General features: G+C 32.9%; 1 protein-coding gene across 1 annotated transcript; it reads right to left on the bottom strand.

The window, feature by feature from the left end:
* Positions 1 to 818: 818 nt before the first annotated feature.
* LOC147080058 (uncharacterized) lies at positions 819 to 17,399 on the bottom strand. Its single transcript, XM_085957894.1, has 8 exons — positions 16,940 to 17,399; positions 14,304 to 14,513; positions 14,075 to 14,216; positions 13,700 to 13,765; positions 6,610 to 6,787; positions 3,747 to 3,935; positions 2,050 to 2,535; positions 819 to 1,688 (listed from the first exon to the last, which is right to left on the bottom strand). Exons 2-8 carry the CDS (start codon positions 14,503 to 14,505, stop codon positions 933 to 935), a joined length of 2,019 nt encoding a protein of 672 aa, XP_085814020.1. The 5' UTR covers positions 14,506 to 14,513; positions 16,940 to 17,399; the 3' UTR covers positions 819 to 932.
* Between the last annotated feature and the right edge of the window lie 824 nt (positions 17,400 to 18,223).

The raw sequence follows: 18,223 nt of genomic DNA, 5'->3' as shown, positions 1-18,223 counted from the left end.
TATAATTCAATAATAAGATTAATCGACCAGCTATCACCAACTAACTCTTAGAAGAATGTCAGCATATCGCCTCACAAAATACTCTAGCAACATAGCCTAACAATAAATTGGAGGATAATGTCATGCATGTTTGAACCATATTTGTATAAAATTATAGCTTACTCCTACGAAATATAAGAAATACTAAGCTACAGACCTTTTAATAAAAAAAAATTCTAACGAATAAGCACTTTTGCGATACAATTTGAAAAGAATTGATTATATTTTTAAACTATTGCTGATGTGACCAAGTTATAAATAAGTATATAAATTCAGTGCAAAAGTTCTTTTAAAATACACTGATATTGCCATAGATAATAATACAGAGAGATGAAAATTACATAATTAAAATTATAACGAGGTCATTTTAATAATCAGTCTATGGAACTTTACGTCTCTTTTTCTCAAAGACAGTATTAATTATTAATGGAAAGTTTATATTGTACTGTTAAGTCAGATGGCAGTGCAAGTTACAGTTAAGTGCAGGTGGAATATTTTCGAAAATTGATTCATTGTAAATATGACACTTGAAGTATTACAAAGTCTGCAAAAAAACATTGATACTTAACTAAAAAAAAAACAATAAATAATAAAAAAAAAAGAAAAATATAAATCATTATCATCGCGGCCAGTTGAAGCACGGCGATTAAATAGCTAGAAATTAATTTCACTTGGAAATATGTAGGAATTCTTAGTAAATAAAGTATGTAAAAAATAAACTGAAAAGAAATACTTGAGAGATGAGATAAGATATTATACTTACTTGGAATAACACTTATTATGTAGGTATCTATCAAATAAACATAAAAATATAAAAAAGAAATTTTCAAACAGATGATCGATTCCAAATAAACAAAAACTGGGTCAGTCAGGTTTATGACAGAAGCACCAGTTTAATATTTCTTTTCATGAGGTGATTTTTGAACCACTTTTGCAGAACTGCTTTGTATTGAGTGCTGAAATCCCGATGTCCCAGGTCGTACACCAACATCACTATCTGTAATATTCAGCGTTTCGATTCCGTTACATAAATTCAGAATAATTTCTTCATAATTTGGCGAATTGTCTTGATGTGATTGTGCCACACCAACATTACTATCTGTAATATGCAGCGTTTCAATTCCACTACATAAATTCAAAATAATTTCGTCATAATTAGGTGGATTGCGCTGATATGATTTTGCCTTTCTAACAATTGGCACTGGAATTCTAGATTTTTTATTCAATTTGACAATTTGCGGTGCTTTAGTAAGACTCAGGGCTGACGCTGTTGTTGCATTCTTTGACGCCTTTCCAACAATTGGCACTGGAATTCTAGATTTTTTATTCAATTTGACAATTTGCCGCGCTTTAGTACGACTCAGGGCTGACGCGGCTGTTGCATCCTTTGAGAGACTCTTTACTGCGGTCGTCGTAACCACCTTTCCCAATGATTTAGTATTCTTTACCTGTGCTGTAAACACGGTTTTTTTATATATGAAAGATTCATTTCGGTAAATAACTGTTGTCTTCGGAGCATGTATAGTTTTAGTTTGGTCCTGAGACCTACGTTTTTTCTTCAAACGGTCATCTTTTTTCTTTGCGTTGCAGATATCCACGGCATTAACGATAATATCAGCTTCTTCTCGTACTGTCATGGTCTTTTTTCTCTGCAAACAAGGAAAAATAATATAGTTAACACAGTACATGGACATCGTAAATATTCTAAATGAAAAAGAAAACTTCTTGTTTTTGTAAGTTGCAAAATTGGCACAACAATTTGGTGTCAATATTGGCCGCCTCACAAAGAGGTCCATAACAGATATTTTTTACGAGAAATGGATGTCAGTAATTTATATCAACCTATCAGGTCCATTCTCTGAGTACACATTAAATACACAATTAAAAAAGACATGTATTATTTCAAGCGCCCACGACGGCCGAGCGGTAATATGTCAGCCTATAATGTGTTATGGGTCCTGGGTTCGAATTTTGGGTCTGGTGAAAAAAAGGAAAATAATATAAACTTACATTGCGCACAAGCCTAAAGTCCGTATATGCCCGTACTGAAGAAAGTAAATCGGCGATATGCTGTTTCACTGATGGTTTCAGTATCTTTGCTTCCACCACCCATTGTGGCCGCTGCTTGTTCAGGAGTACACTCTTGATTAAGACTTTTTCGCATATCACTGATAATTCGCTATTTAGATTAATCCACATTTTATGCATCCGGTCATCGGTTAGATCATCCAATTTATCGTATGCTCTGATTGCTTCCTTCACACTGGCTCGTTCTGCTCCCAGCAAAAGACAATTGCTAACAATAGGCGACAGATGCTTAACTGTGTTCTCCTTTAATTTTAAAAATGCATTCGAGCAGACGACAGCATTTAAATTACATGCAATGTATTTAATAAATTGTTTGACAACTGCAAACGTCGCCACCATTTCACTGACGTTTTTATTATTCAGTATCGTTGCGAACATCACTAAGTTTTCCATGATGTTGTCTTTGTTCTGAAATGAAAATACATTAGTTAAAATTAAATTATTGAAAATTAATATAAAACACAAATTCTACTCTGGATGGAGCATTATATAGACAATACGAGAACTACCATAACCAATTGACTGAAACTACTGACACAATAATACACAAAATAAAAATATAGTACCTCTTTTGCTAGCGAACAAAATCTCATTCAAGAAAGTGCCAAAGTGCATATTATAGTGTATAAGTAATAATTTTCCCGTCTACAGATTCAACGGAAGATACCATAATTGTGGCTATAATAATTTCGATAGAGTCGCAGCGGTCAGTAAAGCGTCAATTACATTGAGCTTCTTTACGAGCTGTTTGTTGGCGACACTGGGCGACTTTACAGGCAGATTATAAATTCGCCAACAAACAGCTCGTAAAGAAGCTCAATGTAATTGAAGCTTAAATAATATTTTAGCATGTAGCATTTTAGCGTTTTTGACGAGATCACCGCGCGCACGCAGCTGATGCATACTAATATGTTGGAATTATTATCCAGTATTCAGATTTAGTCATCGTCGAGATGTTGGCCAAGTGGTAGGTACTGTGTAATATGATGTATTGTATGACAAAGTAACAGCTCTGTATTTTTTTAAATAATTGTATGTAATATTATATAATATACATAACAAAGATTAGTTGAATGAAATTGATTATCGAATTAATATAATGTCACTGCCACTGCTAGGTAGATACTAAATTAATGAGTCATTTTTTTAAAATAACTTTTGTATAAATGTCATATTTCAAAACTTCAATACGAAAGATTATTAAAATTAAAAGCTAAATGATATGATTTTATATCACCAACAAGCCACAGGTGACTTACATTAATACATCTAAACAAGCATACTTGGTATTTTATATAACATATAGATAGATATTACTATAATTGCGTGGCAGCAGAATTCCGCACGTGCCATAGGTTTGCCACCGCTGCATCAGTGCAAACACGCCATAGTAGGTTACTTGTGATAATTGTGAATAAGATTTTTTTCAACACAAATTTAATTAAAAACCATTATTATGGGGGAAAAAAAGAAATGTAATCGTTTACAAATTAATTAGTTTAGAGGTTAAAGCCATAGAGATAGGTACATTGTGTAACTACTCCAGTACAAATATATTATCACGGTAATATAAGAAAAAATCAAATTCCTTTATTCTAATATACATTCTTTTAACTCACCAGTTCTGGATGGTATTCTTTGAAAACCATCTCAACTACATTATCTGGTAATTCGAATTGCGCAATACCGCTTTTGAATATTTCAATATATTTTCTGATCCATTCCAAAACTGTGCTGAACATATCATTTTCTGTAGAGTGCGTTAATCTTAAGCACTCTAGCCCTGACACTTTGCAGGTCGAAAAAGGCTGAAAAGAAAAACATGACAAATGTGTAGTATCACATCACAAAGAAAGGCTGACACATGAATAAAATTTATAATATTTTTGTTGCTCTGTTGTAAAATTTTACAATAAAAAATTCACGGACGCAACAACTTTACTATATTATTATTTTAACAATAAAATTACTGTCAATACCGAGGTGATTGTTATATCATCGAGCTATAAAAATCATCTAAGCTTCTGTTGGTAATGTGAAGCGGGTGTTGTGGCACAGCTATACATGTGAAATAGTGCAGATCGCAGACTGCAGTGTAACTCTGCATTTCCAAAATTTTAACAATATGGTGAAAAACAATTGATAATTGGTATTGTGTAGTTGTTGGACAAAGTGATCCTAATAATTAATAAAAATGTGAAATTAGTATGTGACGAGTTGTTATATATTACAATATTTAAAAAAATAAACACTGCGAATAATAATATATATGGTACACAGCTACGATTTACGAGCGTTTATTTGACGACAGTGTTGCACTTTTATAAATCGCTTGCAGGTACACGCTCGGCAAATATCGTAATAAATACATAAAACAGACATACACAAACGTAATGCGTTACAAATACCTGAATTTTAAACAAAACGTGATCATCTACATCTCGCAAGCAAAACAATAATAAAGACAGTTAGGTACCTATCCCATTATATTCGTCTTGGCAAATTGGCAAAAAAGAAACAGCATAATGCATAATTGCCAAAATAATTTCACCCACGAACATGCGCATGCATAAACGACTATTATATTATCACACTTGTTTTACATGAATTCTACATCATAAAAATTGCATTTGCATTCGCATTCGCATATTCATCATGTAAATATGTATATCGATTCTGTTTATAAACAACGGGGTATATATATATATATATATATATATATATACACGACATCTAGAAAAAAATTATGAATCTAATGGAAAACCACTCATCTGCTAAATAAATAATTGGATAGAGACCAACAAGTTGATCGTTCCAACAATTACTATTTGAGTAGATCATGATAATCTGTTAAAAAAAGTGATTAGGTTGTCAGATTTAAAAATCTTAACGACCCACGTGCGCCAAGGTCATAGGTACGTGGGTCAAAATAGAGATTTTATGGTATTTTCATTTCATAAATTCATGGACATTCCTTAAACGTTGTAGATAATCTATTTATATAATTTTGAAGCCTTATTATCCTTTATATTAATATAAAATAGTATTATTTTAAAACTCTCAATATAATTATTAATACTTTCGACCGAAGGTACTTGATGGAATTTGAATTTAAATTCTAATGGATTCAATTTCTGTACTATTCCATTTAAGTCGTTTCTCGCGACCCGGGTTTCGCCTTTCGGCATCTTCTGTCAGTGTATTTTTACCTTTGGTGAGTGTACACGACGCCTGAAGATGCCGAAAGGCGAAACCCGGGTCGCGAGAAACGACTTAAATGGAATAGTACAGAAATTGAATCCATTAGAATCTTAATATAATGTTTTAGAATATAGTCAAACACATTTATAAAACCATTACTAAAATTGTTGTAAACATTATAATATAGTAAAAGATTTACGATAAAAAATTATATTTATAAACTCTGCGATCTCAAATTTGACAAGAATTAGACATTTTCTTATTCAAAAAATGGGCACGATTAACACATTTGAAAATAATTCTTAAGACACTGATTATAAGCCATGTCTTTGACCATTCAAACTGATAAAATATCCTACGAATAACGATTGTTTTATAATACTTATTGACCTAATAATAAGGTAAGTACTATTTTTTTTAAAATACGCTATTTCTATTGGCATTTCCCAGTGCTAAGCTTCAACATACATTGTAGCCATAAATTGTCAAACGATAACTGAAGTAGGAAGTAAGATCATGTTACCGCGCGTGTTTGAACAAGTACTAAACCGAAAGAAAAAAAAAACGGTGTGTGTACTTGGGTACTCGGTTGGTCGTAACGGAACAAAAACAAAACTTGTGATAACCTAGATTCTTCGACTAGCTCTTAATTATCTTGTTAAATTACACACTCAAGAAAAAAGACCTCTTATTGGACCACCGTTGGTTTATTTCTATACACTTTAACTTATATTCTAATATAAAATTCTAATCTAAAACATTAAATCGAAAGGTTTAAAAGAATACTATTTTATGTAGTAAAAATACTTTAAAAAGTCATCAAATATTAAGGGATGACTTCAAAATTATATAACAAGATTATCAACGACGTTTAAGGAATGTCCACGCTTATGCTCTGAAAATAACATAAAATCTCAATAAGGACCTACGTGGGGCATGTGGGCCCTTAAGAAATATGTATTGTTTCGCAGAAGGATCACTCAGCTATGAGTTTTTTTTTTTTGACCATGTCCGATCCTAATAGGATCATATGGGCCTCCACAGAGTAGAGGTTTGTATTAACAGATTTTGTTTTTTACGAGAAATGGATGTCAGCCACTTGCTCAACCTATTAGGTCCATACCCTGACTCACACACAAACTGAAAAACAATATGTGTACTTGCCAGACCCAGGATTCGAACCTGAGACCCACGGCGTGATAGTTCAACGCTTATGCCGCGCGGCGTACCATATCAAATATTTTGTGCTCGCAACAAATATGATAGTATGAAAACACTTACCTCATGGAAATCATGGCAATATCTTCTGGCCAGGGCATCATCCAAAGAAGCGGATATCCCATCGGAGCGCAGCTTTGCTGCTAGGTCAGCCAAATCCTCCAGGTTAACACATTTTGGCACTTCGATGGTTCCCGCATACAGGTGGCATATAGCAAAATGGACGGTCCTAAACATGTATCTGAAAAGAAAACCGAAGAACGAGATTAAAAAAAACAATATTTTATAGAAATGACTACCTCTAGGGCAGTGATGGTGAATCTTATGATTGTATCAACAAATATATTCATAAAAATTGTTGGCGAATATTAGGGGCAAAAATATAAATTAGGAACATTATGTACTGTTACCAGACGAAAAAAGACCCCGGCGCGACAATTTCAAATTCCGAATCAACAATTTAACAACAAAAATATCCAGCTCCCCTGTAGAATGGTTAGAACTTCTGACTTACACGAAAATATTACAAATAACATTTCGTAAACGGTCATTCAGAAAAGATGCATTTTTTTACCTGGTCCGAAGATAGAAGCGGCCCGTCCCAAAATGTTTGTCCCGTTACTCAGTGACCTGCCCTTTTCTCTTTCCCTCCGTAGAATAGACCCGCCAAAATTAAAAGATGCTTTTGAAAAATAAAGTCAGTTGGAGTCCACTTACAATGAAGGGATAACGCAAAAAAAATAACCGTCACGCCGGCGAGGTGTGTCGCCGTGCAATCGGTGGCGTTCCCGACCCATTTTTTAAATCAATCGTTGATAAACCGTAATCGTTGTAATACCAATCGGTGACTTGCGCAAAAATCCAATGAAAGTTAATCAATTCCCTAGTGAGAGAAAAAGTGAATCAGTGCTTAGTGCGCGGGATTACAACAATGAATCGCCCCTAATATGTGCGGTGACTAATTTAAGACCTCTTTAGATGTAAGTGATGTAATATTATCAATGTTTGCCTATGCTCTAGCGTAAATAAACCTAGTTCCACGTGGATCTGTCAAATCAAAGACGTGTTTTATCTTGAATTATATATCCTGATGTCCACACATCCCTCAATCAAAGTGATGCTCGTGAAGAATGCTGCCAGCATACATGTGAGTTCTCTACCATTCTTCTCGGTATCAGTACATACTTATTATATTATCACATTGATACTGAAGACACGACATTTAGCCTAACCAAGTGTCGTATTACATATATCTACCTCAAGATAATCTCAATCAAGGTCCATTTACCTGGATCACCCAATGTTAAAACTCCAACTTTTTTTGGGTGCATTTGTTTGTGCACGATTTTTTTTCTTTGTGCACCTACAATAACCGAAAAATTCCAATTTCAAATTGGGTGTTCCAGCTAAACGTTGGGTCACCCAATGTTGAAATTTCAACTTTTTTTTGAGTGCATTCGTTTGTGCATCGTTAGTGCACGTGTGTGCGCGCGTGAATATTAAGGGGGTTATTCGCATTTCAATTTGGGTGACCCAGCTAAATGCTGGATACTTGAGTCGCTAAACTTTGGGTTTTTTTTTTAATTTAAATTGTTAACACTTGTGCGTTGGTAGTGAACGTTAGTGCACGATTTTGTTTTGCTTTTTCATCTGAAATGAAATCTCTCATAAAGTACGTGAGTTATTCGATATTAAATATTTGATGAACGTTAAGTAGAACCACCTAACAAACTTTTTTAACTTTTTATTATGTCATCAATTTGTCTATTATTGGCTTACGGTTGTGCACGTGCTCTTTTTGTTTTCTCGATTATATCGTGAGATATTATTTTTTTAAATGTTGTGACTTGATACTTGAACCATTAAATTTGCCTTAAAATTTTTTATGTTAAGTGCATCCAATTAAGTATATTTATGTTGAGTTTTAACACGATTTTTCAAAAATTATCTCTTAAATTAAGCTAGTAATTTGATTTTGAGTGGTCGTCAAGTTTTAACACCAAACATGTTTTTTCCACATTTTTTAAATGCACACCTTTGAGTAATTTAATTACATGATTTTTCATGAAGTTTTTATTGTTTTCCCATTTAAATTACGCGAAAAATTCGCATTTTTCAATTTTCACTAAGTACCCCGTCAAAATGTCCCGAACAAGCATCCGTTTGGAACATCCAGTCAAAAGAGTCTACACGAAATAGCCAAAACGGTGTAATGCTCACTAAATATGTCGGTTTATAATAGACTAGCTTAACATTGATATTTTGATTACACAAAAGTGTCAAAATTACAAAAACATTCAACATTTTTAACATTTATCTTTTTATTTATGATTTTGAATAGATCAATGTCAGTTGCATACGGGAAAAAGCAGTAAATAATAATTATTCTTACCTATTGTTTTTTTAGCAATATGACCCGTAATAAAAATATATAAGTTATTAGAATACAATTAGGTATGCATATTTTTGAAAAAAAAGGAATATATTTTTATGAAACGATATTTTCTTTTCTTCAAAAGATAATATTGGAATGACATTTATATTTATTTTATATATAGGATGTACCTTGCAGGCACTTAATGGGGCACATGCTCGTCGTCGGTCAAAATTAAGTTTTTTTTGTATTTTCAAACCATGATCCTAGACATTCCTTAAACGTTGTAGATAATTTATTTATATAATTTTTAAGCCTTATTATCCTTAATATTTATTTTAAACATTTGATGATTGCATAAAGTATTTTTATTACATAAAATAGTATTCTTTTAAACCTCTCGCTCTATCTAATGTTACTAATACAATACTGTTTTATGAAATAATACTAATACTGTTGAGTTGTAATGAGTTTTTAAATGACATATTTGTTTAGGTACATTAAAAATGAAATCCATCACACGCAAGTGGTTTTTCTCTTGTTTCGTTCTATGAGCGTTAAGATAACGTTGTGGAGAGCCTCCGTATAAGTAGTCAAATTATTTAAAAGGTTATTCAGCGTTTTGTATCGTTACATGTGTTTGAAGATTACTCCGTCGCGAGCATCCAATTGAACATACATTGCATTTATAAGATTTTTCACGAGTATGTTCTATATAATATGTATATATTCATTTCATGTCTTTTAAGACAACAAAGTCGCACGCATTTATATGAATTTTACATTGCATTTATAAGGCTTTTCACCAGAATTTGTCATTTTATGGCTTTAAGATGACTGAGTTGCGAGCATCTATATGAGCATACATTGCATTTATAAGGTTTTTTATCATCTACCAAAAATGGCCGCGCGGCTTAAGCGTTGGTCTATTGCGTCAAGGGTCCCAGGTTCAATTGCTCGGTCTGGTAAGTACGCATATTATTCGCAAGAATCTATATTAAAATACATTGCATTTATTAGATTTTTCATCAGAATGTGTCAATGTATGTCTTTTTAAACTTTAATTCGCGAGCATCTATATGAACACAAATCGCAATTGTGAGGGTGTCCACCAGTATTGCCATTCCACATATTTTAAGACTACACGGTATTTTTAAATGACATATTTGATTACATTTCAAATCACAATCATCACACGCAACTGGTTTTTCTCCTGCATGTGTAAGTTTATGAGTTCTTAAACAACGTATTCAATACGTTGCTGCCAAAAGTTGGTAAGTCGATAGTTTAGGTATTTTGATTTTACCACGGATAAGATGTCTATACTTATAATACGTTTGCTAGAGAAAAAAAATCAAGATCATCCGATTTTTAGAACATTGTTTTTTTAGCTATTCATATTGGGCCGTATGTATGAGATTCCCAAATTCTTTATAAGCTATTTAACCGATTTTCCATCGAATAGCTTATAAGACTGTTTGTGACGTAAGCGATCTGACGTCACGCGCCATTCAAAATGTCTGCCTCAGCTGTTACTTTCAAATGTCATTTTAATTTTGCAATTATTGCAACAAACGTTTGGTTGAGGCCCTTGTTCGTTTTGTAGATTCTGTAAAACATTTGCGAACTCTAAAAACAGTTCCTAGTCGTGCTGTTTACAAAATACGTATAATTTTGATCCCTAGTCTATAATCTAGATAGAAGGTAACTGATAAAATGCCTCGTTCCTATTTCGCTTGTTATATTTCTCATGGAGACATAAGATGGACTTACGTAAGATTACGATAAAATATCTCCGCTAAACCACCGCAAAAATATGTAACTACTGCTGTATCTGGCATTAAAATATACAAGTGGAAGCATTCTGCGTTTTTCAAAATAGGTACCTACCTACCTAGTTAATTATTGTAAGATAACTGTAATAAACAAGGCACAACTCTCAAATACACTGGAAACATCAATAGTGTCATATGGTGATTGGTATAAATGATAATATTATACAGAGATCATTACATATTATTGTCTAAAATCATTTGCATTTCCTGTCATGTATTCCTATTCTGTTTTGACATTTCTCATAATAATATTCAGTATTGCCACCAAATGTATTCAGTGTTGCCACCAAATGGAACAGTTTACCGGCAATACAACCTTTCGTACAGTAGAATAATTTTAAAATACATGTGATAAAATAGCTGATAAATTATTTAAAGTTCATAATAATTATTCATGTATAATTATTAAATTTATATGGTACCGTTCGCACACTTTCAGACACATTTACAATTTCAAAATTTTAAATTATTTATCGGGGAATGAAATTTTATAATACGAACACCAGGACAAATGAGATCACACATTCGTGACGTCACTTAACAGCTAATCACGTTTGTACTCATGCATACAAACGTGCAGTATATAGCCTATAAGGTTTTTGGGATTCTCATGCATACGACAATATGTTGATAAAAATACGTAACTCTTGATTTTCCAATTTCCCACCATCAAAAGACTGTAAAGATGTTTACAGTATTAATCTAGATAAAAATCTAACCAATAAAACGCAGTGGTAAAATCTTTGTAATACTTCTACCTAACATTTTTATTATTTTTCAATAGTTGAGCTAAAAGTTAGGACTTCCGAAATAAGTTTGTTAATATTATGGTAAAATGGCATAGAAATTACATTATTTTCAACAGAAGGTAGATGGAAGAAATATCAGAAACATATTAAAATTACATAAACTTATTCAATGAAAGAACTTATTAACTTACACATTCAGGAGAAAAACCATTTTCGTGTGATGAATGTGATTTCCAATATAATCAAATATGTTATTTAAAAATACCTAGTAAGCTTAAAACATATGGAATGGCAATACTGATGAAAAACCTTATAAATGCGATAAATTTTCATATAGATGCTCGCAAATTAGTTGTCTTCTCCTCTCTTATTGGTTGTACACTCATGGCTGAGGATCATGACCACTTTTAAATTTTGTCATCTTTTGAGCGAACAAGACTTTCAAGCCTTCTCGACCTTTCGATTTTCGAAAAGCAGAATGAATGGTGCCAGCAGTAGTCGTAAAAAGCATGAAATAACACATTGTGACGAAGAACCTAAATGTGATCAGGGTACATATGGATACTTGCTAGTTTAAAAATACATTCAAACATGTCCATTACTTATAATCCCAGATCCCATATGATCTTATAAGTAATGGACATAATCGAAAACAAAATGTGTCATAATAATATGTAAGTATTTAAAGACTTCCACGTCGCACAGTATGAGAAAAGCCCAAAAACGTGGCCAAAACCCCAGAAATGAATTTTCGAAATGGGGATACTTGAGTAGTCAGTCAGGTAGAGGACTAATGACTGCATTTTATTGTGAAAGGGGAAGCGTTTTGACCGTATACCTTCGTCGCTGCGTCAATTGGAAGGTAGCCTTCGTGGAGTGTACGCGTCGCGTGCTAAACAGACGAAAATAACGGTGACTTTGAAAACCCATTTATTTCAAGTGAAGTGTTCGATTTCAATTCTGCGACATGAATACGACTTCTGGAGGTATGTAGAAAATATTTTTACATTGTTTGAGTCTCAACTTAATGATTATAACCTAATGTATATAGTTATCTTAAAAGCCATAAAATGACAAATTCTGGCTAAAGTTTTATAAATGCAATGTATATTCATATAAATGCGTACGACTTTGTTGTCTTAAAAGACATGAAATGAATATATACATATATGGACAATATTCATGAAAAATCTTATAAATGCAATGTCTATTCATTTGGATGCTCGCGATGGAGTAATCTTCAAACACATGTAAAGATAAAAAATGGTGAATAACCTTTTAAATAAATTGACTACTTATACGGAGGCTCTCCACAACGTTATCTTAACGCTCATAGAACGAAACAGGAGAAAAACCATTTGCGTGTGATGGATTTCATTTTTAATGTACCTAAACAAATGTGTCATTTAAAAACTCATAATTGTGATGAGTTTAAATATAAATGTTAACAGATATGTAAGTAGGTACGTTGCTTAAGAATTAATAAACTCACACATTCAGAAGAAAACCATTTGCGTCAAAGCCGACAAAGGCAATTACTTTATAAAGTACCTACAAAACTTCATTTGATATCGATTTTGAAGAGCATAATATGAAGTTTTTGTCTAACACTTCTCTCCTAACATAATACCTACGAAAACTACAAGCATACGTTGCACCATCTGGAGAAACAGAAAAAAAAAGAAATTCATAACACCTATGTAAATATTATTAGGAAGAGTTAAGTGCCTGCAAGGCACCCAAAAAAAAGGAGTTTTAACATTGGGTGATCCAGGTAAATGGACCTTCTCAATCAGGCCTGCCTGTTCTTCAAACCAACCAAATTCCGGCATCTTGTAAGGCCGTTAAATACCATTCACATGAAGTATATGATATAACTACGTGATGCTGGCATAACATGGGAAAATGCAATAGGACTGGATGGCGACAGGAATTATTGGAGGTGCTGTGTGGTATTCATACGCTCAAGCTAAGGAATGGTCATGAACTAAGAAAAAGTTATTTGCATCAACAATCCAAAGTAGAACATGACCGCCTCCCGAAAGGAATATTAATACATTTATTTGGCTTAGAGTAACACTACAAATTTAACGGTTATTTTAAAATTATTAAAAATGCAAAGCATTAAAGAAACAATAAAAAAATAATGTAAATATGAATATGGAAACAAATTTAAATTAAAAAGGAAATCATACCCGTCTAGAGCAATAACGTCTTCATTATTGCTCTCACCGCTGAAAATTCTTGCAAAATACTGGCACCTGGAAAAGAATTGTTTAATAATTATTCAAGCATGTATTATCAAAACCAAAAAATCCTTAGAAACACCAAAAGATAGACATTTTTCATTCATTTTAAGGTTCAAAAAGAAACTTTTTGGAAATGAACCTATATTGTATTTATTTTTAGGATACCATAAAAGTTAACAAATATAATATGACATCTGAGTAGCAACTAATGAAATTGTCACTTTAAAATGCATTATACAGTAGCCATGCACATCAAGAAGTTGTAAATAAACAACTTTGTAAAATAAACTTAATTCATAAATTATTTTAAGTCATTCATACCTTGAAATGAGAACATTTTTATGTGCTTTGATTTGCATCTCCTCGTCTGTAAGTATAGTAAGATCCCAGCATATCTCTTTTAGAAAGATTGTCAGTAAGTCCATGGCGAAGGAACTCTCCGGTGTATAATTTGTAAAAGGGACTGAAAAATGAATTCAATAATTTATTAAAAGAAGTTTTACATGTATTCATTTGAATCGGATTCATATTGGTTTGAAAATATTCTTACCTATTGGTTGTGTCTGAGGTACTTCTTCATCGTCGATTTCAAAGCACACTGGTGTGCACTTGGGTAGCTGATTTGTAAATGTAGGGAAGATTCTGATAATACTGGATAAGTTGTAAATTGTCACCGATGTATCCAACATAATATTAGTTCGGTTAGCGGATTCGGTCATTTTAGGTAATTCTTTTTTATTTTCACTCGACATTATAAATTCTGAAACAAAACAAAAAGCCAAATTTTATACATTCATTGAAATTATTTTGTCAACAATGAATGAATTAGCCTAAATACTTGAGACCGACCACACTGGGCGGAATCGGACAAATTATTGCGCTGATGAGGATTATCTGCCACGACGAATTTTTAATGTGGACGAAACTGAGCTCATTGGAAAAAAAGCCAGATCAGTCATATTATATATCCCAACTAGAAAAATCTATACCAGGTTTTAAGGTGTCTGAAGATAGGCCAACCCTTTGACTTGGTGGAAATGCTGCTGAAGATTGCAAAATCAAACCATTTCATCAATCAATAATATTTTCTTAAATGAATGTGTGTCTGTGTAGGTCCATTTTATTTTCACTTATCCTTCGAAACAAGCATTTATTATTTAAAAAATTGCATGATTATAAACACTGGAAGAATGGGCAGAAACCAAAGGACTTTAATGTATCTACCACCAGGATTTAATAGTTATTTTAATTAATATATTATTTTACAAAGACCTTATTTATAAAAATTATAAAAACCTAGCTGAAGTACCCGGCATCGCACAGGGTCGCTTCGTGGTTATATTAATCTTAGATATTTAAAAAATAATAAGAGGTAATTATTTTTTTTATATTACAATATCTGTGTAATACAATATAGCAATATGAAAATAATTCTAATAGAAGTAAAGGTCAAACATAAGACACTTAATTAAAATCGAATTCAAAATATGAAAACGTTATTAATGTTATTAGTATGTAGTAAAAAAAAAATCAAAATTAGATGGAACAAACAAACATTCTATTTTATATAATACTAATTTAGAAACCTTCGCAGGTGTGCGCACGACACTTGACCAAAATTTCATTGCAATCAGATGAATGGTATAGGAACGCATACGAATAGAAGAAGATAGTTGCACTAATTCACAAACCTTTGCGGGCGAGAGAACAACACTTGACCAAAATTTTATTCCAACGGAATGAATGGTATAGAAACGCATACGAATAGAAGAGAAGAAGATGGTTGTGCTTATTCAGAAACCTTCGCGGGTATGCATACAACCACTTACCAAAATTTCATCGCAATCGGATGAATGGTATAGGAACACATACGGGACAGACAGACAGACATACAGGCATTCTTTTTATAAATAAGATTTATAGCCTACACTCTTCGCGCAAGTGCAAGAAACAAGTTTACAACGTTTTATCGCAATTGGATGAACGGTGTGGCAGCGCATAAAATACCAACAAACAAATATTGATTTTTATATATTAGATTATGGTATGATATTTAAATTTAATATAGGTACTATCCATTGACAGTACATCTTGTCTATGGCATTTACCATAATACGATACATAACCTAAAAATGTGACGTTTACGAAGTAAAATAATGTAGTCATGATAATTTTAGCAAGCTTCCTTCGGTAATTATGCCGCAGATGCCGTCACGAGCTTCGGGATATTGTTCATTGAAATTATTTTGTCAACGATGAATGAATTGGTCTAAAGACCCGAGACTGACCACACTGAGTGGAATCGGACAAAATGTTGCGCTGATGAGGATTAACTGCCACGACGAATTTTTAATTTGTACGAAACTGGGCTAATTGGAAAAAAATGCCAGATCAGTCATATTATATATCACAACTAGAAAAATCTATGCCAGGTTTTAAGGTGTCTGAAGATAGGCTAACCTCTTTACTTGATGGAAATGCTGCTGGAGATTGCAAAATCAAACCACTTCATCAATCAATAATATTTTCTTATATGTATGTATGTCTATGTAGGTCCATTTTATTTTCACTTATCCTTCGAAACAAGCATTTATTATTTAAAAAATTGCATGATTATAGACACTGGAAGAATGGGCAGAAACCAAAGGACTTCAACTTATCCACCACCCAAAACTCCCAGCCTCTTTCAACAACGGCAGGTGGAGGAAAGGATAAAACTCTGATAATATATTCATAAGTGAAAAGATATCTGCTCAATGCACAAGGCAAGTGCATGACCCTATACCGAGAACTCAACACAGGCCTATCATATGTGAAGTTAACGTAATGATTAAACCAACCATAGTCCCATTCAAGAGACAGTTTAACTTCAAAAAAGCAAACTGGGAAATGTTCAAGGAAGATCTAGATAAGGCAGTAGATAACCTGCAGCCACTACCAGAGACTTATGATGAATTCATTGAGGCGACAAAGAGAATCTCTAGGAAGAATATTCCAAGGGGTGCAGAACTGAGTATATTCCAGGAATGTCATCTGAAACAAAACCTCTGTTGGACAGATATAAGGCACTTGACGAAGTAGACCCTTTTGCTGACGATACACTTGAAGCAGGAGAAAAAGTATTGGAAGCAATGTCTGAGGCACGAAAGGAAAAATGGTGAGTTTGAGAAAACTTTATGAAATTACCGGCGATCTCAACTTAACGACGCTCATAGGGACATTTCTGCAATATAGACGTTTTTTCGTAACATGACATGGTAAAAAGAGCCGATGGCGATCCCAAAAAAACGGCCGCCTCAAGGAAGCGTGCTGGCTCCAGCCCTATATAATATTTATACAAACGACCAACTAACACCATCGAGTACAAGGCAGTTTATTTACGCGGTGATACGGCCGTAGACTTTCGAAGATGTTGAAAATAAACTATCCGTCACGCTGGAGAAACTCTGTGTGCTACGACACAAGTATGTCAACGAAACTTTTAAAAATCGGCAATCTTCATACACTAAATTCGACTAATGTCAGGTTAAAACACAATGATTTAGACAAATAAACGAATAAATATGCGATATATCTAATATTCTACGGCTTCTGAATTAGTACCGGCCGATAAACGTCAGTCACGAATGACTATCCGCCTGCAACTAAAAATGCCAAAATTGCCAGATGGAGTTAAATAAAAATATATAGAAAGAAAAAACCTTTTTACTACGAAAATTCTTTTGCCGTCCACAAAGCTAATATAATAATAATTAAGAAAATCTAATGCCTAATAATATAAGCTTTACGTTTTCTTTTATGAATTGCATAAAAAGAAATAAAAAAACAATTGATATATTATTAAAATGCTGACATTAGTCCATGATACTGACCATAGACTTGGTAATAATAATTATGTGAATGTACCTATTTGTATGATAATCCAGATACTGGATTTAATAGTTATTTTAATTAATATATTATTTTACAAAGGCCTTATTTATAAAAATTATATAATACTAGCTGAAGTACCCGGCTTCGCACAGGGTCGCTTCATGGTTATATTTATCTTAGATACCTATTTAAAAAATAATAAGAGGTAATTTTTTTTTTTTAATATTAAAATATCTGTGTTATACAATATGGCAATATGAAAATAATTCTAATAGGAGTAAAGGTCAAACATAAGACACTAAATTAAAATCGAATCCAAAATATGAAAACGTTATTAATATGTAGTAAAAAAAAATCGAAATTTGATGGAACAAACAAACTTTCTATTTTATATAATACTAATTTAGAAACCTTCGCGGGTGTGCGCACAACACTTGATCAAAATTTCATTGCAATCAGATGAATGGTATAGGAACGCATACGAATAGAAGAAGAAGAAGATGGTTGCACTAATTCACAAACCTTTGCGGGCGAGAGAACCACACTTGATCAAAATTTTATTCCAACGGAATGAATGGTATAGGAATGCATACGAAT

The sequence above is a fragment of the Rhyacophila brunnea genome, unplaced genomic scaffold (assembly GCF_057557595.1).
Source record: "Rhyacophila brunnea isolate RB1 unplaced genomic scaffold, BYU_Rbru_1.0 scaffold_1, whole genome shotgun sequence".
NCBI lineage: Eukaryota > Metazoa > Arthropoda > Insecta > Trichoptera > Rhyacophilidae > Rhyacophila > Rhyacophila brunnea.
The sequence above is the reverse complement of the archived record's forward strand: the minus strand, read 5'-3'. Positions and strand labels throughout refer to the sequence as shown.